Source organism: Quercus suber, unplaced genomic scaffold (genome assembly GCF_002906115.3).
Source record: "Quercus suber isolate HL8 unplaced genomic scaffold, Cork oak 2.0 scaffold_570, whole genome shotgun sequence".
Classification (NCBI taxonomy): Eukaryota; Viridiplantae; Streptophyta; class Magnoliopsida; order Fagales; family Fagaceae; genus Quercus; species Quercus suber.
In genome coordinates this window covers 411,438-434,472 of record NW_027070015.1, presented here as the reverse complement: position 1 = coordinate 434,472, position 23,035 = coordinate 411,438, and the positions used below count along the sequence as shown (strand labels likewise).

General features: G+C 37.6%; 1 protein-coding gene across 2 annotated transcripts; it reads left to right on the top strand.

The window, feature by feature from the left end:
• Nucleotides 1–4,091: 4,091 nt before the first annotated feature.
• LOC112007211 (bifunctional bis(5'-adenosyl)-triphosphatase/adenylylsulfatase FHIT) lies at nucleotides 4,092–9,647 on the top strand. Of its 2 annotated transcripts, none has more exons than XM_024039520.2 (5): nucleotides 4,092–4,360; nucleotides 4,474–4,585; nucleotides 7,963–8,027; nucleotides 9,020–9,118; nucleotides 9,214–9,647. In XM_024039520.2, the coding sequence occupies exons 1-5, from the start codon at nucleotides 4,253–4,255 to the stop codon at nucleotides 9,325–9,327; spliced, it is 498 nt and encodes a 165-aa protein (XP_023895288.1). In that variant the 5' UTR covers nucleotides 4,092–4,252; the 3' UTR covers nucleotides 9,328–9,647. The 2 variants fall into 2 exon arrangements, with proteins under 2 accessions (XP_023895288.1, XP_023895287.1); XM_024039519.2 differs by having other exon boundaries at nucleotides 4,093–4,360; nucleotides 4,474–4,587; nucleotides 7,881–8,027.
• Nucleotides 9,648–23,035: the final 13,388 nt, after the last annotated feature.

Here is a 23,035-nt window from a genome sequence, read left to right as displayed (position 1 = left end):
TATGACAATTGTAAAGACGCAATTTGGTTCCCAGACGCAATTTGGTTTCCAAACCCAAAAGTTAAAAGGATCTAGGCAAGAGTCCAATACAAGGAATTTGTAAAACGTGAGTTGGAAAGTTAGGCTCTAATGAGTTTGGTAACTATTATAATGGATCCAAATGACAATAAAGTAAAATAGACTAATTTTGTCTAAGAAAATCGTCATTGGTACAGTCCGAGGAGATCAGTTCTTGTATATAATTCTTGAAGTTGATTACAAGTACAATTCTTATTACTACAGTATTTCTCTCTCAATTCTCCGATCCTTTTCTCTTAGGGCATCCCTTCTATTTTATATTATCTTCCTTCTTTCATCCCTGCCCTCCACATGTAGATTAGATTGTCAGTCTTAATCATTGTCATATCAGCACCTTCCTGAAGCCTTTGGAGAGTAGCTGTGAGGCTGAAAACTACTGTTCAAGTATCACTTCCTCATTAATGCGGCCAGAGAATTAGATGCAGAACATTTAATGCAGTGATAGCAGTTTTCCCTTAGATATTTCATAACCTCCCTCTATCATGTTCCTTCCTGATACTTATCCTCATCAATGGAGTTGTCCAGAACGTTGCTCTTGATGTCAGACCGCATATTCTAACTCGGCTTTGTTTAGCCAAGAAAGCATTCCTCCTCAGATCACTTTTTTGGACTCTAATGACCATACCTCACCTCTTCATTCATTAACACGGACTCCTCTGACAGTGTTTCCCTGTCCTCAAAGTACTTAATGTCCTCGGATTGAGCCCCCGGCCCAATATATACATAGATATGCACTACTGCGCCTACCACCCCTACAACAATAAACTAATTTTTTATTTTGATCGTTTGCCATGTTAGAAATTTTCATCCAAGAGATAACGGTAAAGATTAAAGTCATGTGACACTAGAAAGTTAGGAACTAAATTGACACAATTGAAAGATTAGAAACCAAATTGAAATATAGTGTAAAGGATACGGACCAAATACATAATTTACCCATTAATTAATTAAGAGTTTACATTTAAATGTATTATATTATTTTTATTTATTTTTATATAAGGAAATTGTGTCCTAACGATGGTTTTAAAAACCAAACCGGTCAAAGAATCGATTTCAAGCCCAGTTCCTGGTTTTACCCAATTTTTTTACCCGTTTTGACCAGTTATAATGCTTTTTACCGGACCAAATCAGTGGTTGGTTCCTATTTGTACTGGCCTATCTAGTACAATTTTTAAAACCATGATCCTAACTTTATGACAAAACTTAGGGCTTTCCAAACCAATTTGTCACATGCCCGAACTATCCAACCCGAAGTCACTTGAACTGGAATTGACTTGATCAAAGCAGTAAGGTGTCGGTAGGTCTCTTGCCTCAAAAACTGAAGCCAGCAAGTCAAATAGTGAGTCTCATCCTCCAAGAGCATTCACATCCACTCATGCAAAAACTTATGTCTATTTAGCATAAGAACCTTTTCTTTTCTTTTCTTTCTTTCTTTCTTTCTTTCTTTTTTTTTTTTTTTTTTTTTTTTTCTATTTTACACCATCACTCTTCAAAAACAATCACATTTAATTATCTATTTTATTAAGAAAGATAAACAATTAAATAAATATATATATATATATATATGAATGATATAACCAAAAATCATATCTATGGTTCGTCCAGACGGGTCGTCCAGAGAGTTGCGGTTAGCCAAACATCAGGCCATTAGGCCATCTTCAATTCGTCCAGGTACCACGTCCTTGGAATGTTGGGCAATTGATCAATCCAGGGAATCAAGTCGAGAGAGTCGTCCATGCACAAGGTGCATGGACGACCACACGACACGACAAAGAGTCGTCCATGCGCAGAGCACATGGACGACTACACGAATACTCGGCGAACCTCGTAGCGGTTCATCAACCCGCGTTCATCGCCACGAATCCCTCTACTACATGTAACTTCCGATGATGGTTATGACTTTTTGTAACCATTGAGGAGGTTATGTCCGAATTCCGAGATTCTGGGGGAAGTTATTAAACTAGTAACCGCCCTAGGGTACGCTATATAAGGCCCGGTCTTCACCACGCAAAGGTATGAGAAATTTCTGGGATTTTACGTTGAGTAAAGTTAGAACTCCATTAGAAGAAAAACTAACTTCATCATCGGAGGGTGTTTGGCCGGCTCACACCGGTCACCCTTTGACTGCTTTCTCTCTTTGTAGGCCTCCGCTAGTGCTGTGGTCCACCGAAGCCGAAGTGTTCAACTAACTGATCCCATACATCATCAATATATATTTTTTAATAAAATGTAGTCTAAAATAAATAATCTGATGGAGTGTTTTGAAAATTGAGTATTTAAAATAGAAAAAAAGTAAATATTTATACTAAAATAGACAAAATTTTTTGCACAATCTAAAAAGAATGCTATCACTTCACACAACTGTATAAAAACATATAGACTAATGTGAGTGATTTTTCTAATTGATTGTATAAAATACATTGACTAATGTGAGAGCTCTAGGAGTTAACTTCAAGAGATTGGCTTATAGAGCACTTGCAGTAGTGGAGCTAAATAGCTATATAGCTATTTTAGCTCCACCAAAACACCAAAAATAATCATGCAACAGTGGAGCTAAAGGTATATAGATGTGCACTGTAACTGAGAGCTAAAAAAAAAATTATTCCCAACCCGATTAAAATATTATTTTTTCCTTTCTTTTCTTTGTTTTTCTTTTTCTTTTCTTCTCAGAACTCTCACAATCTCTCAACTCTCTCTCTCTCTCAACTTTCAAACCTCTCACGCCGCCGCCCCCCTGACCAACGTCGCCACAAACCCAGCCCCGACCACGACAACCCCACCACCACCACATCTTCTCCCATCTTTCTCTTTCCTATCTTCTTTGTCTCCATCTCTCCAACAACCACCACATGAGAAAGAGGAGCTCAGTCACCCACCACCACCTCACCACCACACACACCCCAACAATCACAAAAAATAAAAATAAATTAGCAACCTCTCCAACACCATACACACACCACCACCACCTCCAACACCCAAAAACCCACAAATCCACCACCGCTAAACCCATAAATCCACCATGAACAACCACCAACAACAACCAAAGCAACCCCAAAACCCATTAAACCCACACCACCATCAACACAACCAAAACCAAAACCAACACCATCAACCCACTACCACCAATCACCAAACCCATCTAAAAAAAAAAAAAAAAAAAACCCCACTAATGAGCAAACCCACCACTACCACTACACCAAACCCATCTAAAAAAAAAAAAAAAAAAAAACCCCACTAATGAGCAAACCCACCACCACCACCAATCTACACGGACCGAATCCATAGACCCAAACCACAACACCTCTACAGACCCACCATGCTCAGCCACCACCGATCTACATGGACCAAGGTCACCTCCATAGACCCACCATGCTCAACCATTGCTAATCTACACAGAGCAAGGTTTGAGAGAGCTGATATGAGAGAGGGAGAAAGAGAGAGCTGATTTGAGAGGGGGAGAAAGGTTGAGAGTTAAGACCGGTGACTGAAGAGAAAGAGAAGTGATAGAGACTGAGGAAAGAGAATAGGGGTTTTTTTTTTTTTTATTGAGAGAGAGAGAGAGAGAGAGAGAGAGAGAGAATAAAATATTAATTTTTTGTTTTGTATCCTCAGACTCACGGTTCACAATTGGTAAATTTTTTTGGGTAGCAATTACGGTGGCGGTGGAAGAGTTGGTAGCAGCAGCGGCGGCAGCGGCAGTAGTGGCAGTGATAGCGGTTACAGGTGGTTGTGATTATTGTTTATTGTAGTGGATACATTATTTTATTATAGTAGATATATTATTTTATTGTGATGTTTATATTATTATTTTTTTGTTGAAAGCTAAAATAGATCCACTGTTGCAGCATGTTTTGTAAAGTGAGTAGGTAAAATAGATAAAATAATTTTTTGTAGTGCGAAATAGCTAAATTTTTAACTCCACTAATGTGAACACTCTTAGTAATTCTTAAAACCTTACTATATCTATAAGTTTATTGGTTCGAAATCTCTTGTAAACCTCTTGGAAAATTTCCTCTTCTAATATCCCAATGCGTAGGGGATTCATTGTTATCAAAAGGATAGAAAAAGCTCTAGGAGACTAGTTTCTTCCCATTGGCCGTAGGTTACAAAACTTAACCCAAATTTTATTTAATTCAAAGAAAATTGCTCTAAATACCCATAACCTGGTGAGTAAATGTTAAAGCATACGCTGCTGCCTTCTCTGTCTCTCGCTTCCAGACCAGGTTGGTTCATTACACACACAAGTGTGCTCCGACCCATCTCCACCACCACCAACATCAAGGCAAGTAGTACTATAATCAATTTTTATTCCTTACATACTATATTATTGTTTCCTCAACTTCCATCATCAAAAATCAATCTATTAAATTCATTGATCTGCAAAATGAAAAACAGATGTCTTCTTCAGAGCACTACATGTTCGGACCTTACAAGATACACCAAAACGAAGTGTTCTACTCCACCCAACTCTCCTACGCCTTTGTTAATCTTCGTCCTGCCGTTCCTGGTACATGCCTTCCCACCTCTTCTTTGCTATTTTTACACAGACCCATATTGTATTTTCATCGTTTAGAGTGAATGAGTATGTTTGTTTGTTTGTTTGTTTGTGTTTACTGTCTTCATCGATATCAACCTTTTTAGACTTGCATCCTATTAGGAATGAAATTTTGTTCAATTTTTAGGAAAGCCACATTCCATTATCTATGAAGTTTCCTAGCTTGAGAAGGTCTTTTCAAAGGCTTGTCAAAACATTTCTTGTCTCTTCCTTGACAAGGTCTTTGAAAAAGCAATTCTTCATCTTTAAGAATCCCAACATGATTTCTTGTATATACAGTATGTTGCCCATTAAAAAAGATTGGCAAATATGTTTATGGGCAAGATCAATTCCTCAAAAGAATAACTTGAAAACTCTTTCCTTTAAAGTTGTACTGGCTCGCTGTAATTCTCATATCCCAATTCCCAAGTGCCTATTTTCCATTTGATTAAACACAATAGAAGAATCTTCTTATAAACTCTTATTGAAAAGCGACATTCATGGCATAGATGATCCCAACCCAACTCAGCAGTAAATGCAAAATATATCTCCATTATAGCCCCACTGAACTAGACAATTTTTTTTCAAAAATCTGTTCTTGATGGTTACTCAACACTATAAATTTTTGTTTAGAGATGACCTTAGCATGCCAAACTAGCTTTCACCATGTAACTTTTGGCGTTGGATTTCTTATTGCATTGCTGCATTCAAGTTGTAAAACAAAGGTATTTTATTCGGGGAGTAGGAACTTAGACGACTCCTTGGTATAACCAATTTAAACATTTGATCTGCAAAACGGTTTAATCTCTTTTTTTTCATACTTTACTGGATGTGGCTTTTGAATCTCTTCCTTGTTCTACTTTATTAGATATGCTTGAGAATTGTAATTTGAAAAATTGATTGTACTGCTCCCCGAGTACACCCCTGGTGTACATGAGTGATTCTATATTGATCAATAAATTTGTGTTACTTACTTATCAAAAAATATATTTTCATTACTTATCCAAAAATAAATAAAATCATTTGATCTAGCTGTAGGCATACCTAATAACCATTGAGCAAAAATTCTTGTCACTTTAATTTGACAATGACTCCTTGATTCCAAGATTATTTTGTTGCTATATTTCAGCAAGAAAACAATTAGCATTTGACAGTTTTTTCCCCTGCCCCAGCTATGTGTTGTGGGTTCAAGTCCAAGAATCAGCATCTTGAAAATTGGGATAAGGTTACCTACCAACCACCTCTCCTAGACCCCTTAGAAGAGGGAGCCTCATGCATTGGATATGACCTTTTTTAAAAAAGTAAAATTTCTCTTGATACTACATCAAGTTGATAATAATAGCCATTCATCCACTACTATGTTCCCAGTCAAAATGTATGAACTCAATCATTACAACAACGGGGTGAATCTAAAAAGGTGTTTCATGTATACTAATACCTTTAACGAAGGGAGAAGGCTTTATCATTTCTTAATAATAATACTTATAAAAAAATAAACAAACAAAAAAACAAAGGGAGAAGGCTTCCAAAGCATGTCTTTCTTGAGAGTCTAACGACTCTAACCCTAAATAGTACTAATGAAGAAATTACTAGGAGAAAGAAGTTGGAAACACCCACTAAACTTCAAGGGAAACACAAACGCAAACACTAGGGTCATTGAATGAAGCAAATGAATATATCAATAAGAGGCACATCATACAAAAATTTTGAAGAGCATCCCTCCACAATTAATTTGATCTTTTGATTTTTTTTTTTTTTTTTTTTTTATTTTAAAATTTGGCGATGCTGTCTTGACAATGCTAAATTCATACAAAAATTTTGAAGAGCATCCCTCCACAATTAATTTGATCTTTTGATTTTTTTTTTTTTTTTTTTTATAATTTAAAATTTGGCGATGCTGTCTTGACAATGCTAAAAACTATAATATATAGAATATCAAAGAAACAACCTTTAGTAGGATGCTTGTCAAAATTTTATAAGCATTTAAAATCCTCATAAATTAACTACTCCCCAGCTTTCCTTGTCTAGTTGGGTCAATCTTTCACATCCCACAAGAAGAAACCTTTAATACTTTGTTCTCTCTTCTACTACTTACCTGCTAAATCTATATCACATTAATTGACAATTAGACAACCCTTTATATATTTGGTTATTCTCAAAACATTAGAAAACTTTGTGTGTGTGTGTGTGTGAGTTTGCGTGTATACATTTATGCAACCCTCATGTTTCTTTTTTAATATCTTTCTTTTCCCCCGTGTTAGTCTCATTGTTTTTGTCCAATTTACTTTATTTGCTTATAGCATGTCTAAATGCTCTTTGCCCCTTTTGTCCATTGCCTAACTTTAATATATATATATATATATAATGCTCTGTTCCATATTATCTCATTGATGTAACATAGATTTTCCCCCCACGGAAATGCCTTGAACTGTTCTCACGTTTCCATACTAAGATTCTTACTCTCTTTTTCTTGTGATTTTCTTTTCTTTAAGATTCTTACTCTCTTTTTCTTGTGATTTGCTTTTCTTTTCCTTTGCAGGTCATATCCTTTCCTCCTCCACATTAGAATTTTATGTTGGGAACTTGGGATTGATTCAAGCATTGTTTAATGTTCATGACTAGATTTACATTAGGAAAATTAATTGTAGTGCCTTAATGTTTTTTTGGAAAATAAGCCAGTCATGCTGGATTGATGCAATGCCTGTCATTTGGCATTCTGCAATTAATGCATTTTAAGGATGTGATATGCAAACTGTTGTTTTTCTGCATAATGGGTTTGAAAAATGATTGATAGGCTAATGAGCCCTGACTCAAATGGCAGTTCCCTTAGCATAATAATGGGATGGAGGGTGAGGTTGTGGGTTCAACTCCCATTTGGTTCACATGCATCAATAAAAATTATAAATTGATTGATAGGAACATCTTTGTAACTTTGTATATGGAATGCATTTATATACATATAGGACTAATTAAAATAAAAATAAAAACATATAGGAGTTGTCTTGAGATTCAGAAACTTAATGAAACATTTAATGACTACCGAACTGTGTCAGATTGAATGCTTTCTGTTCAATATAATCAAGTTAAAAGAAAAAGGCATCCCACACATCTCTTTATCTTGATATTCAGGTCCCCTTTTTGGGCTGCTTTAGAGCCCCAGAAAGGGGGGGGGTGTTTAAATTGGTTAACTTTAAGCACTTCACAGTATTAACTGTGGATCTATAATCTTAATGTGGTTCAGTATTCAAGGTTGACTTGACATTATGTACATGTGCTTGTCTGCCCAAGGCGTGAAGTTAAGCGCTTTGTTGATCTCACTGTTGATGAGACTAGTGATTTATGGCTTACAGCACAGAAGATTGGCAGTCAGCTTGAGTGCTACCACAAAGCATCATCTCTCACATTCACAATCCAAGTAAGGCAGTTGCTTGAAGTCAGCTAATTATTTGTATTTTAATATCACTTAATTCTTTTTTTTTCCCCATATATCATCTGAGTGTTGGTTATTTGCTACATAACTTGTAGGACATCGTTTATAGTATATTTTGCCCATCAGTTTGCCCGTTTGAAACCCATGAAATGTGCATGCTAGTTCTCGCCCTTATCGTTTTCCTCACCAGAATAGAATCATGTGGCTGTGACATCTAGATGATTTATCACATTTCCTTTCCCTTTTAATTGTTTACCCTTTCCTTCATTCCCATGTTTCCATTACATACACGTTATTGTGTGAGCATTGTGATGCCTACGGGACTGTTGGTGTGAACACGTATGAACAAGTAAAATCTTTTAGTTTGTTATTGACATTACTCTTATATGTTAGATCAAGTTATTTCTGTGTTCCCTGATGATCCTGGACTGGAAGCATCGGTTGACCATGTGATTACTTGACATCTCGTAACCACATGCAGGCATGCTTGATCTTGTTTACTATGTATGAACACATAAAATGTTCAAACCATCCTGGTGCTGTTGATCTCTTCAAATCTAACGATGTGTCTAGGATACATCTTCCTATGATCATCAGTACTAGTTAAACTCTTATGGTATTTTCATAGTATTCTGTTAATTTATGTGATATGGACCTGTGGTCAATATGTACGACAGCAAACATCACCTGATTTATGTGTGCTTGATTTAAAAGTATGATGTTTGTTATTAGACAGTAACTCATGTTCATATTCATGCCTCCCCACCTGCTTACTGCTGCTCAATTTGTCTTTTGAAACTTGTGCGTTTGGAATCAACTTATTTAGGCTTTTCACTAAAAGTGTGTTAAAGCATTCTTGTACCTTTAAAAAGTAAGAAAAAGTAAGGTTTTAAAAAGTTGTTTATAAAAGCTAAAAGCTAACAAATAAGCTAGACACAAGCGGACTAACTTGTGTGTCATCTTTGTTAAAACCCTAGGACGGGCCCCAGGCAGGACAGACAGTACCCCATGTTCATGTCCACATCCTGCCACGCAAAGTTAATGACTTTGAGAACAATGATGAGATCTATGATGCTGTAAGATGGAAAACTTGCTTTAGTGCTTACTCTCCATTGTTTATGCATTAACTTTTTCTATTTATGTATTTGCCTTCTTGTTGTTCATGGTTTAGATAGATGAGAAGGAGAAAGAATTAAAGCAAAAGCTTGACTTAGATAAGGAAAGAAAGGACAGAAACCCTGAGGAGATGTCGCAAGAGGCAGATGAATATAGAAAACTCTTCTAAGTATTTCAGCCTCAACCTGCAGTGCAACGTGCCTATTTGAAAATTTTCAGGGTATCTCCAATTTGTTTGGACAATTAACTGTAAGCTTTGCTAGATAAACTTATCCAAAAAAAAAATAAAAAATGAAAACTGTGGTGATTTCCATTGAACTTTATTTGGTTGTAAGAAGCTAAGGGCAAAGCTTTATAGTATATACATTTTTATTTTTCTATCTGATATTTATGACGGATGAAGATTGAGATGTCTTTGCAATTAAGATGATATTTCATCCAGTTGCTATTTATAAAGAATTGATTCTAGGGTAATCATTTATTTTTAAACCTTTATTGTTATTTTTGGGTTCTATTAAGGGATGTTCCACCTACAAATGACATGGTATTGATTCTATTGAATATCAATAACAATATCAACATGTTCAAACGTGCGTGAAGAGAAGATTAAAAGGGCGTTTGTGTGCATGAAGAGGGAGCAAAGGTTGCAATATACATTTTTGTAATAGCATCAATACTCAATAGTGTTTAATGTGAATGATGCAGAACAATATTTGATCACACCACTTATTTATATTTGTTTAAGTGATTAAGGATAATTAGACGAAGGCTTTATAAATGTAAGTTATGTCCTAAAGGATAGAGTTTATCTAATGAGTCGTGATTTATAAATGTGGATAATTTTATGAACATATCTTCACATAGTGTGTAGTAAGAGATTCTTTTAAGCCAATTTAGAGGAAAACTTTGCCCCAAACGCTCGAGTAAGCTCTTTAAAAGAGTTGATAGCAAAGGAGTCAATACCGTATCGGAGACCGTTTCGGTTTAGTTAAAAAAATGAAATATTTCAGTGCCGATTGATATCGGTGTACCGTTTCGGAGTTACCGCTTTATATCATAAATACTTAAAATTTACATATTTTTGCATAAGTTAAAATTTTTTTTTTTTATGAGTTCATAAGTTTAATATATTAGTCATTATACATTACTCCAATATATTAACATAAATAGTATTTTTATAATAATTAAAAAATAAAAGATGCACACGTGACTTCTCAAAAGATGTAGGCAAATGTGCTTTAATCCCACACCACTCCAACTCCTACCTAACCATCTGACACAGTTTAATGAGAAATTTTAAAATACTCAAAAGCACAAAGTTGTCATGCATTGCTAGTGGAGATATCAAGAAGCAAAAAAGGGAAAGTAACGGAGAAGAAGGAGAAGAAAGAAGAAGCTGTAGTGACAAGCTGCTACGGAGGCTGAACAAGTTCCAAATAAGAATATGTTTTAGAAGGAAAAATGAAAGATTTGGAGCACAGATCAGAACCCACAAATTAGGCACTGTATGGCCAACCCATTCTTCTCTTTCTATACTTCTTTTTCTTCTTCTTTCTTTTTCTTTTTATTCTCTGTTCTATACCGATCCGAAATATCTTTTCCGGCCGAAATGGCCGGAATGTCCCGAAATGGCCGGAACAGACCGGTACAACCCGGTATCTGAGGCGGTACGAATCACAGCTATTTCTATACCGGTTTGGACTCCGGTGCGAAAAATTCCGGCCGTACCGGCCGGTACGGTAGGGAATTCACTCCATTGGTTGATAGAGCCCTCCCTCAAGTCGTCAAACCACCTCATCGCCATAGGGCTCAGGCTGGATGGGAACACCTTGCACATCAGGGTTTGCTCTTGGAGTGTATAGCCATTCTCTGGTTGAAGTGACTCACATGCCCCACGGGATCCGTTCTTCTGTTATACATGGTGAAAGTTGGCTAAGTAAAACGCCGAGGAAGCCTTCTTCCTTCAATTCTACGCGTAGACGGTGATTTGGAGATCTGGTTAAGGGTCCTACTCATAGCATCATTGCCCAGACCTTTGTGTGGTGAACTCTTGCTCCTCCGCTCGTAGTGACGGTCTTCATGGTACGAAAAAGACTCGTTGGGAGGAGTCCTAGACTTGGGAACCTATAGCTACCATCTTCCTCGTCATCAAAAGAAGGGTCAAAGACTAAGGGAGTCCTTCGTCGCTCGCAGTGTAGCCTCCTGCGAAGATAGTCAATCTCCAGTTGCAAGCTTCTGGTGTTCTCCTCGTGGGAGATGTGACTCCATCCTTGAGATTGGCTCCTACTAGTATGTTTTGCTAACATACTAACCTCACGGTCCCTTCTCCGCTCAAGGTTGAGGAACTGATCCTAACGCTGGCAATCAATAGACTCCTCCTGGTCCTGCCCTAATCCCGCTATGGTGGGACGTCGATCTCACTAAAGCTCAAGCCAATTGTAAGGGCGGGCTTTGGTTCTATGATCCAAAAGATGAATGGATTAAGACCTAAAGAACCCAACACAATAAATTTGTTAAGAGTGGGCTGAAAAGCTAGGCTTCAATGAAGTGACAACACCCTTAATGGGCCAAAGATAGTAAGAAAACAAGGAAAAATAATGAATAGACAAATATGATGCACAAAAATTCTTCCTCGACAATGTCCAAGAAGAGTAGCTCTTGAATATATTTCTTTTGGATTTGATTACAGTTCCTTTTCTTAATATTACAGTATTTTCCCTACAGATTCCCCACCTCTCCCTTTGGAGTGTCTCTCGCATTATATAACTCCCTTCAGGCAATCTTAGCTCTCCATTTGTTGATTGTCCAGTCTAACACTTAAGTATATGTCCCATCAGACAACTCCCCAAACCTTTTGTGAGTTGTAGCGGCCCAAGCAACACTGTTCAAAGGTTTTTTCCACATAAATGCAGTCAGGAGGTTTGGTGGGATGCATTGAATGTGGAGGCAGCCACCATCCATCCAATCATGTCAAGGCTAACCCTCTCTCTGAAGTTTTTTCTCAACAATAGAACCTCCTTTGGCAATGTGCAGCTAACGTGGCCTTACTGTCCAAGCATGTGGCCTCCTCGACAAGATAATAGGCTCCTCGGCCATACACATGGCACGTGGCACAAGTACCTTACCTAAATTCTTGTGTCCCACAATTTTATTATTTAATTTTAATTAAATTAAAATTTTTATTTTCTTTTGTTTACACATGATTTTTTATTAAACCGTGCATTGCACGGGCATAATACTAGTTAATTATATATTTTTTGTTAGGATATATTTCCTTAATTAATGGATTATATTTAACAAATGTTTAATTTAGGTAAAACTTTATCATTTAAATTTCAAGAAATTTAAATTCTATTCAAACTAAAATTTTATTATAAAAAATTTTTAAACTTAAATCCCACTCAACCCACTTTTTTCCCCCCTCAAGTTGCATCATACTAAATTTAAAAATTATTTAAATCAGATAAAGCTTTATCATCTAAGTTTTAAAAATTCAAATTATACTCCAACTAAAAACCTATTATCAAAATTTTTACTACTTATATATATATATATATATATTCAACCATGGCTTTTCGATACAATCTCTCTTAACCAAGTAGACCCCTCCTCGGAGGCAACAGGGACAACCTCGCAAATGCGAGGGGTAATATACTCTTTCTGCCCTCCTGAGGTCGGAACGAGACACCAACTCCCTTTGGTTAAGGCTTTATGCCATGTCTCACAACAGAAGCGCCTACACACTGTAGGAACTGAGCTTTAAGGGCTTTAGTCTTACCCACCCCCTCGGCAAAAGCCTCCTCTTCCACCTGTTCTACAGAGCGCTCAGCGTCTATTCTCGCAAAAACCGCCTCGTCTTTGCCCTCACAGCCTCGTCCCTGCATGCTCGGCAATGCCCCTCGCGCTCGCGGCTGATTCCTCGGCTAACTTTTTCTTCAGGTCGGCGGCATACCTTCTTAGCAGTTCGTAGGTGGCCCTCGACATCCTGCAAGCGCCTTGTCTGATCCCCGGCATGCTTCGTAGCCGTGGCTAGGTCAGAGGCCGCATTATCTCTAGCCTTTGTCATCTCCTCCAGCTTTTCGATTGCCTTTTTTAGATCTACCTCAGACCTCTTAAGGGTACTGCAGCTTTCAAAACTTGTCACGCTCCTGCGCTAAAGTGTTACTCCAGCCGTTGACCTCATCGTCCAGCCTGAAAACGGCCTGGACAGCCTGCCAACAAAAGCAAGTGCACCGTAAAGAGAAGGGAAGGGTGCTGAGCAATAAATTTGAATAAGAGTAAACTAGTACCAAGGGACCCACCATGCCTAGATATCTCTTAAGGCTAAGGCAACCTCTGGCCCGCTCATGCTCCCAAGCTTCCATGTCGGCGGGAAGGAGAAGAGACTTCTCTAGGGCGTCGGCTACGAGAGCCCCCTCGCCTCCTCGGATTCTCGGATTGTTGCGTCATCCATCAAGGGTTGACCATGGAGCATGGCAGCGGGCAGCCAAGCGTGGGCCTCGGACTGTTGGGCGATCTCTTTTCCTTTACGTTGACCACCGAGCCTCAGTTGTTTGGAAGGCGGGGGATTCCACCTTCCTCTGGCGAAATGGGATTTGCCCCCATCCACTGGGTCCTTGCCCTTAAAGATCTCTTCTTTTTTAGGTCGGGAGACTCAGATTGAGGAACTGAGATTGGAGGAATTAAGGACGACCTAGTGTGCATAGGCAAAGGCTGGGGCAGAAGTGATGGGGACTTGGGCTGTGACTCTCTTGCACGCCCTTCTCGAGTTGCCCTCAAGCAGGTCAAGAAGGCTTTTGGGGATGTCTCTTTAAACCCATCTCGGCTTAATACCAACCCTTGGGGCTGAAGATCGGCTTCAGACAAATGGGGTCTCCCAAGTCACTGGAGGATCTTCGGACTGATCAGTTAGGTTAAACACACTAAATTCTTCCTTGGACGAACTCAGTTCGACCACCTCCCTTGCCTCCTCAGGTTTCCCTCCTCGGTCTCTGTTGCTTGACGAGATGAGAAGAACCCGCCAACGGAATGCCTTCCGAGTATATGATCCTTCAAAAAATGCAAAACCATCCTCTACCACAGTAATTTGCCTAAGCCAAGGATCACGAGCCCTAATAACGTGCTTTGGGACCGGGAACTACTTCTGGGCTGGGTCACATCTGAGGATGTGGTGGGCGGCTCTAACCTGGTTATCAGCCTCGTTTAGAAAGAGTTCCGCCCTAAGAACGGGTTCCAAATCCTCTTGTTGACCAGGTGAAAATGACGCGCAAAGGCGTGCGGATCTGCAGAAACTGAAACAAAGCTCCTGTGATTAATCAATTAAAACAGATACGCAACAAAAAATAATACAAGAATCTGGACCGCCCCCTACTTCGAATACCCTACTTGGCTCTCCCTCTACTGTCGGGCAGTGGAGACCGTCGTGCCATTCCCCCGCACAATGAGAAATCTTGAGTCAACCCCTTATTAGAATCGGGAAGGCACTGGATAAGTCGGACCCTATCATCCCTCGTCTTCATATAATACGTTTTACCCCTCAAGTGCTGAAGGTTGTAGCACCAGTTTATGTCATGGTGAGTTAATCTCAACCCCATTTTCTCGTTCAAGGTGTCTACACACCCTAGTATTCTAAATATATTAACAGCACACTAGGTAGGAGCCAGTCGAAAATGCCTAAGGTATCCGCTCGTCACTGGCCTCATAGGGATTCTCATCCCTCCCTCTACGAAGGCGACTATGGGGATCACAACCTCACCCTCATTTCTCTTAATACGCCACTCCCCTTCCTCACAATACCTCAAACCCACATTACTGGGTATCCCATAATCGGCAATGAATTTCTTCATCATCTCGTCGGACTCAACCAGCTTCTTAAACTTACCCATTCCTAGCAACGACTAAAGGATCCGAAAGAAGGAAAGAAAGAGTAGGATCAAAGAAAATTTTGTGCTACTGAGAGGGGAAGACTTACAGAAATGTAGAGATCCTCCTCGGGCAGTGTGGAAGTTGAATCAGATTCAAGGTATGCGCACCAAAGTTCGCGAGCGCACAAATAAGGAAGCCCAGCGGTTCAAACAAGTATTTATATCCCCAATTTAAGTTCACCAAGCGTAGCCTCCCACCCATAAAAGCAGGNTTTTTTTTTTTGATGAGTTCATAAGTTTAATATATTAGTCATTATACATTACTCCAATATATTAACATAAATAGTATTTTTATAATAATTAAAAAATAAAAGATGCACACGTGACTTCTCAAAAGATGTAGGCAAATGTGCTTTAATCCCACACCACTCCAACTCCTACCTAACCATCTGACACAGTTTAATGAGAAATTTTAAAATACTCAAAAGCACAAAGTTGTCATGCATTGCTAGTGGAGATATCAAGAAGCAAAAAAGGGAAAGTAACGGAGAAGAAGGAGAAGAAAGAAGAAGCTGTAGTGACAAGCTGCTACGGAGGCTGAACAAGTTCCAAATAAGAATATGTTTTAGAAGGAAAAATGAAAGATTTGGAGCACAGATCAGAACCCACAAATTAGGCACTGTATGGCCAACCCATTCTTCTCTTTCTATACTTCTTTTTCTTCTTCTTTCTTTTTCTTTTTATTCTCTGTTCTATACCGATCCGAAATATCTTTTCCGGCCGAAATGGCCGGAATGTCCCGAAATGGCCGGAACAGACCGGTACAACCCGGTATCTGAGGCGGTACGAATCACAGCTATTTCTATACCGGTTTGGACTCCGGTGCGAAAAATTCCGGCCGTACCGGCCGGTACGGTAGGGAATTCACTCCATTGGTTGATAGAGCCCTCCCTCAAGTCGTCAAACCACCTCATCGCCATAGGGCTCAGGCTGGATGGGAACACCTTGCACATCAGGGTTTGCTCTTGGAGTGTATAGCCATTCTCTGGTTGAAGTGACTCACATGCCCCACGGGATCCGTTCTTCTGTTATACATGGTGAAAGTTGGCTAAGTAAAACGCCGAGGAAGCCTTCTTCCTTCAATTCTACGCGTAGACGGTGATTTGGAGATCTGGTTAAGGGTCCTACTCATAGCATCATTGCCCAGACCTTTGTGTGGTGAACTCTTGCTCCTCCGCTCGTAGTGACGGTCTTCATGGTACGAAAAAGACTCGTTGGGAGGAGTCCTAGACTTGGGAACCTATAGCTACCATCTTCCTCGTCATCAAAAGAAGGGTCAAAGACTAAGGGAGTCCTTCGTCGCTCGCAGTGTAGCCTCCTGCGAAGATAGTCAATCTCCAGTTGCAAGCTTCTGGTGTTCTCCTCGTGGGAGATGTGACTCCATCCTTGAGATTGGCTCCTACTAGTATGTTTTGCTAACATACTAACCTCACGGTCCCTTCTCCGCTCAAGGTTGAGGAACTGATCCTAACGCTGGCAATCAATAGACTCCTCCTGGTCCTGCCCTAATCCCGCTATGGTGGGACGTCGATCTCACTAAAGCTCAAGCCAATTGTAAGGGCGGGCTTTGGTTCTATGATCCAAAAGATGAATGGATTAAGACCTAAAGAACCCAACACAATAAATTTGTTAAGAGTGGGCTGAAAAGCTAGGCTTCAATGAAGTGACAACACCCTTAATGGGCCAAAGATAGTAAGAAAACAAGGAAAAATAATGAATAGACAAATATGATGCACAAAAATTCTTCCTCGACAATGTCCAAGAAGAGTAGCTCTTGAATATATTTCTTTTGGATTTGATTACAGTTCCTTTTCTTAATATTACAGTATTTTCCCTACAGATTCCCCACCTCTCCCTTTGGAGTGTCTCTCGCATTATATAACTCCCTTCAGGCAATCTTAGCTCTCCATTTGTTGATTGTCCAGTCTAACACTTAAGTATATGTCCCATCAGATAACTCCCCAAACCTTTTGTGAGTTGTAGCGGCCCAAGCAACACTGTTCAAAGGTTTTTTCCACATAAATGCAGTCAGGAGGTTTGGTGGGATGCATTGAATGTGGAGGCAGCCACCATCCATCCAATCATGTCAGGGCTAACCCTCTCTCTGAAGTTTTTTCTCAACAACAGAACCTCCTTTGGCAATGTGCAGCTAACGTGGCCTTACTGTCCAAGTATGTGGCCTCCTCGACAAGATAATGGGCTCCTCGGCCATACACATGACACGTGGCACAAGTACCTTACCTAAATTCTTATGCCCCACAATTTTATTATTTAATTTTAATTAAATTAAAATTTTTATTTTCTTTAGTTTACACATGATTTTTTATTAAACCATGCATCGCACGGGCATAATACTAGTTAATTATATATTTTTTGTTAGGATATATTTCCTTAATTAATGGATTATATTTAACAAATGTTTAATTTAGGTAAAACTTTATCATTTAAATTTCAAGAAATTTAAATTCTATTCAAACTAAAATTTTATTATAAAAAATTTCTAAACTTAAATCCCACTCAACCCACTTTTTTCCCCCCCTCAAGTTGCATCTTACTAAATTTAAAAATTATTTAAATCAGATAAAGCTTTATCATCTAAGTTTTAAAAATTCAAATTATACTCCAACTAAAAACCTATTATCAAAATTTTTACTACTTATATATATATATATATATATTCAACCATGGCTTTTCGATACAATCTCTCTTAACCAATGAGTCATCCATATAATTAAATCCCACACAATACACCCGCGTTTTTTTTTTTTTTTTTTTCCCAAAATGCAACTTACATTTATATTTTAGTCTAATAAATTCATCTTACTTATTGTTCTTTATTTCTAAATGTGCAAGATATTATGTCAAATGAAGTTTACTATAAAGAAGCAAAACAATAGATACCCATTTAAGTTCTTGGTTCTCTTATGTAAGTTTTTATTTATTTTTTATATTCTCAATTTTTTTGAATTCTTTTGTGTATGTTTTGATTTTCAGTTTTGCATATTGTATTTAATTTGTGAGTGTGTTGATTTTTTCAATTAGATTATCTCTAGGAAAAAATCAGCATTGAGGAACTAGTTTGTTTATTATTGTTTGTACTAGTTAGAGCATAGATTAAACATAATCCGAATAGAAATGATCAAACTTATGGGCCCGTGGGCCTGGTAGCCTCGACCCATGGCCCATGCCAATGAGGAATGGTTGTCCAGGATGGCATATGAAGACCTAGGCTTTTTTGGATCCACGCCGAGGACGTATCCGCTCGTCACTGGCCTCATAGGGATTCTCATCCCTCCCTCTACGAAGGCGACTATGGGGATCACAACCTCACCCTCATTTCTCTTAATACGCCACTCCCCTTCCTCACAATACCTCAAACCCACATTACTGGGTATCCCATAATCGGCAATGAATTTCTTCATCATCTCGTCGGACTCAACCAGCTTCTTAAACTTACCCATTCCTAGCAACGACTAAAGGATCCGAAAGAAGGAAAGAAAGAGTAGGATCAAAGAAAATTTTGTGCTACTGAGAGGGGAAGACTTACAGAAATGTAGAGATCCTCCTCGGGCAGTGTGGAAGTTGAATCAGATTCAAGGTATGCGCACCAAAGTTCGCGAGCGCACAAATAAGGAAGCCCAGCGGTTCAAACAAGTATTTATATCCCCAATTTAAGTTCACCAAGCGTAGCCTCCCACCCATAAAAGCAGGAAGTCTCTACCGAACGATTACCATCACACCGTTGGAAGTGGGGAACGTAGAGCCACCAAAATTTAATGCGGGTGCACACTGAGTCTCAAAACGCCAAAACATACATTGGGCGGGCGAAAAGTCACCAACCCTGACGTGGGCCGAGGTGGGGTGAATCGTCCAGAGGGCCCATGGATATCAAAACCCTCCTCCCCATCCAAGTGAACGGGCAGCAGGATTTTGAGGGGCTATTGTGGGGCCCGTGGGCCTGGTAGCCTCGGCCCATGGCCCATGCCAATGAGGAATGGTCGTCCGAGGATGGCATATGAAGACCTAGGCTTTTTTGGATCCACACCGAGGACATCCCTGTCCTCGGCGTACCGAGGCTAATTCCAGGCGGGGGAGCGGGCCAAGAACAGGTTGTCACCTCCGCACTAAATGCACTCACCTAACCCCCTGGCCGCATTAATGGGGATGTAAGCCCTAGACAGGGTAACATTGGTCCTTGTGAACCACTCGAGTACTGATAAGGCCTCTGATGGGACGGACAGTCAGAGGAAAGGCAAGTGAATGGTCGACAGATGGAAGAAAGAGATAGGAGGAAGAGGACTATATAAGAAGGGCAAGCAAAGCAATTAAGGAGGGGGGGGGGGGGACCTCCTCGGATGAGGGCCGAGGAGCTACCCTTAGCACTAAGTTGGCTTCATCCCCCTTCAAGGAGAAAAGGTTCTGGGCGTAAGGTTGCTACTCTGTTAGGACCTAATTCTTCATCCCACTCTCTAGAAATTTATTGTTGGGGCCTGTCTGAATTGAGTCCCTACAAAACTCATTCCATATCTCATATTAAGAAATTAACACAAAGAAATTTTTAAAATATAGAAATAGATAAACAGTGCTAAAGTCTAAAGTCTAAATAATTAGAACTTAAAGTAATTTTTTTATTAAAATTATTTACTTATTTTATAATTTATTATTACTATTTATTTAATAATTTAGTTTTAATTATTTTAAAATTTTTAAACTCACTTATGAATCTTCATCAAATCGTGCATCGTATGGGAATAATACAAGTCTATTTTGATCACCTATGCAACATGTATAAAATGACATTCTCAGAATTATTGATGATGGGTCACAACTCACGTGTATATCATTTTTTTTTTTTTTTGAGAAACATGTATGTTATGTTATTGAATCCATTAATACGAGTAACACCAAGTATAATATGATTGTTTAGGCCTGATGATAATGATAAAAAATTATCATCAAGAATAAATGCTATAGGTTAAAATTCTCTTTTAAAAAAATGATATAATTGTCTCAAACCTAATATGAGACTCATATTATTATTAATTTTTTATCAAAGTCTAAAACATATTTAGCTAATAAATGTGTATAAATAAAAATATATACATGTTAGTCGGTTCGATATGGTGTGGGACAGCCTAGAGACGCGGAAAGGAAATATGTCAAAAGGCTCAAAAAAAAAAAAGGAAATATGTCAAAAGAGATGGGACAATTTTAACCAACGTAGGATAGGAGCAAGAAAAAGAAAAATCATGGACCCCATTCCCAACTCCTAACCCAAAAAGAAAGAAAGCAAGAAGGGATGGTCGGCACTCAACCGTCATGTAAACGCAACAAAATAAATCGATTTTTTTTTTTTTTTTAAAGATTATAGAAAGAAGACATCAGAGATGGAGAAAAGAAGGTGAAAAGCCAAGAGTTACAACACTATTTTTTTGAGATAATAAATAGAATTTTTGTTTTTTTATTTTGTAGGTTATATCATTTTTTTTTTATAGGATAGATATTATTAAACCCTTTTTTTAAAACTCGGATATAAAACTAGTCCCTACTTTTAAATATTTTATTTAATTTAAATTTAAATAAAAGTCCGGTTAACTAGAAGGTATTTAATGGTATCAAAATCATATGTTTGTAAAAAATAACTACTCACCCTACTAACAAATAAAAAACATATATTAATGGATAGTTATTTTTGCACATCTGACTCTCTTTTATTAGTTTTTTTTAATACAAAATAGAAATTATATTTTAAGTTAGTCTATGTGTATATGTGTGTAAAATTTTCTTACGAAGACATGACATTGTACCACTTTTTCTTTTTCTTTTTTCTTTTTGCTATTATGACATTGTATCATTTGATACAAAATATATTTTTCCTATTAACGAATATTTTTAAAACACTTGTTAATAAACAATTTTAGTAAAATTTTGATACGACTTTCATTTAAAATTCCATTAAAAAAAACTTTCATGAAAAATATAAAAAAAAATAGTTTAAAATGTCAAATATTTTTCTTTAATTAAAATTTTCTAAAAATAATACATTAACAAATGCGCATCTATTAACATTTTTCTTTACATAAAAGGAAATGTTAAAATATATTTTTAGAAAATTTTCTGCTCAATCCTTAAATAAGACGGTAATTCTAAATTCTAAAAAGATTGAAACTAAAATCACCACAATTCACAAATAACTAAACACAAGAACTAAAAAGAAACCCATTTTGTTTTCTTCACAAATACGTAGTGACTTTTCTTTTCTTTTCTTTTTTTTTTTCTCTTCGCATTTGGCGTGCTTTCAAAAATCAGACACGGTTTGTCCCTACGGGGACATCCATCAAACTCAGACAAGGTCTTAATTAATTTCTCATTTGGATGGTGGGGATTTCATACACACTACAACAACACTGGAGATTCACGCGTGGATGAGAAGTTGATGAACTGACACGTACATACACTAGATACCGATACAGTTATAAAAGTTGTTAGATTCACAACTTCTACCTTCCCGGTGCCGGAGTTTAAGCTAGCCTGTATACTTTTTCTCTGTCCACTTCTTCTTCTTTTCTTTTTATTATTTTAATTTTTCAATTACAATTTAATTAATCAATATCACCAAACAGAGAGAGAGAGAGAGCTTTTCTTTTCTTTTCTTTTTTCTTTTGTTAATTACTATTAGAAACTTTGAGAATATTTTGAAAAGCAATATTAGGGTAAGTATGATGTAAGAGTTTGTGGCCGTTGATTTTGTCGAAACCGAATTGAGACTAAATTAGAAAGAAAGGATGTGGAGGCGATGGTGGAGTAGTGGTGGTGGTCCACTGAAGCAAACCTTTTCGGCGATTAATCGGACGGGACTGAGATCTATTATTATAGTAGGTAACGGATCTCCGGATGCAGCGTCGTCGATTTCAGTATATTTGAGGAGAGCACTGTGCGATTCCGCCGCCGCCGCCGCCGCTGGCGGTGGTGGTGGTGGTGGTGATATTGGTTTTTTTTTTTTTTTTTTTGAGAAACATGTATGTTATGTTATTGAATCCATTAATACGAGTAACACCAAGTATAATATGATTGTTTAGGCCTGATGATAATGATAAAAAATTATCATCAAGAATAAATGCTATAGGTTAAAATTCTCTTTTAAAAAAATGATATAATTGTCTCAAACCTAATATGAGACTCATATTATTATTAATTTTTTATCAAAGTTTAAAACATATTTAGCTAATAAATGTGTATAAATAAAAATATATACATGTTAGTCGGTTCGATATAGTGTGGGACAGCCTAGAGACGCGGAAAGGAAATATGTCAAAAGGCTCAAAAAAAAAAAAAGGAAATATGTCAAAAGAGATGGGACAATTTTAACCAACGTAGGATAGGAGCAAGAAAAAGAAAAATCATGGACCCCATTCCCAACTCCTAACCCAAAAAGAAAGAAAGCAAGAAGGGATGGTCGGCACTCAACCGTCATGTAAACGCAACAAAATAAATCGATTTTTTTTTTTTTTTTTTGAGATTATAGAAAGAAGACATCAGAGATGGAGAAAAGAAGGTGAAAAGCCAAGAGTTACAACACTATTTTTTTGAGATAATAAATAGAATTTTTGTTTTTTTATTTTGTAGGTTATATCATTTCTTTTTTATAGGATAGATATTATTAAACCCTTTTTTTAAAACTCGGATATAAAACTAGTCCCTACTTTTAAATATTTTATTTAATTTAAATTTAAATAAAAGTCCGGTTAACTAGAAGGTATTTAATGGTATCAAAATCCAATAAGGAAAAGATATGTTTGTAAAAAATAACTACTCACCCTACTAACAAATAAAAAACATATATTAATGGGTAGTTATTTTTGCACATCTGACTCTCCTTTATTAGTTTTTTTTAATACAAAATAGAAATTATATTTTAACTTATTCTATGTGTATATGTGTGTAAAGTTTTCT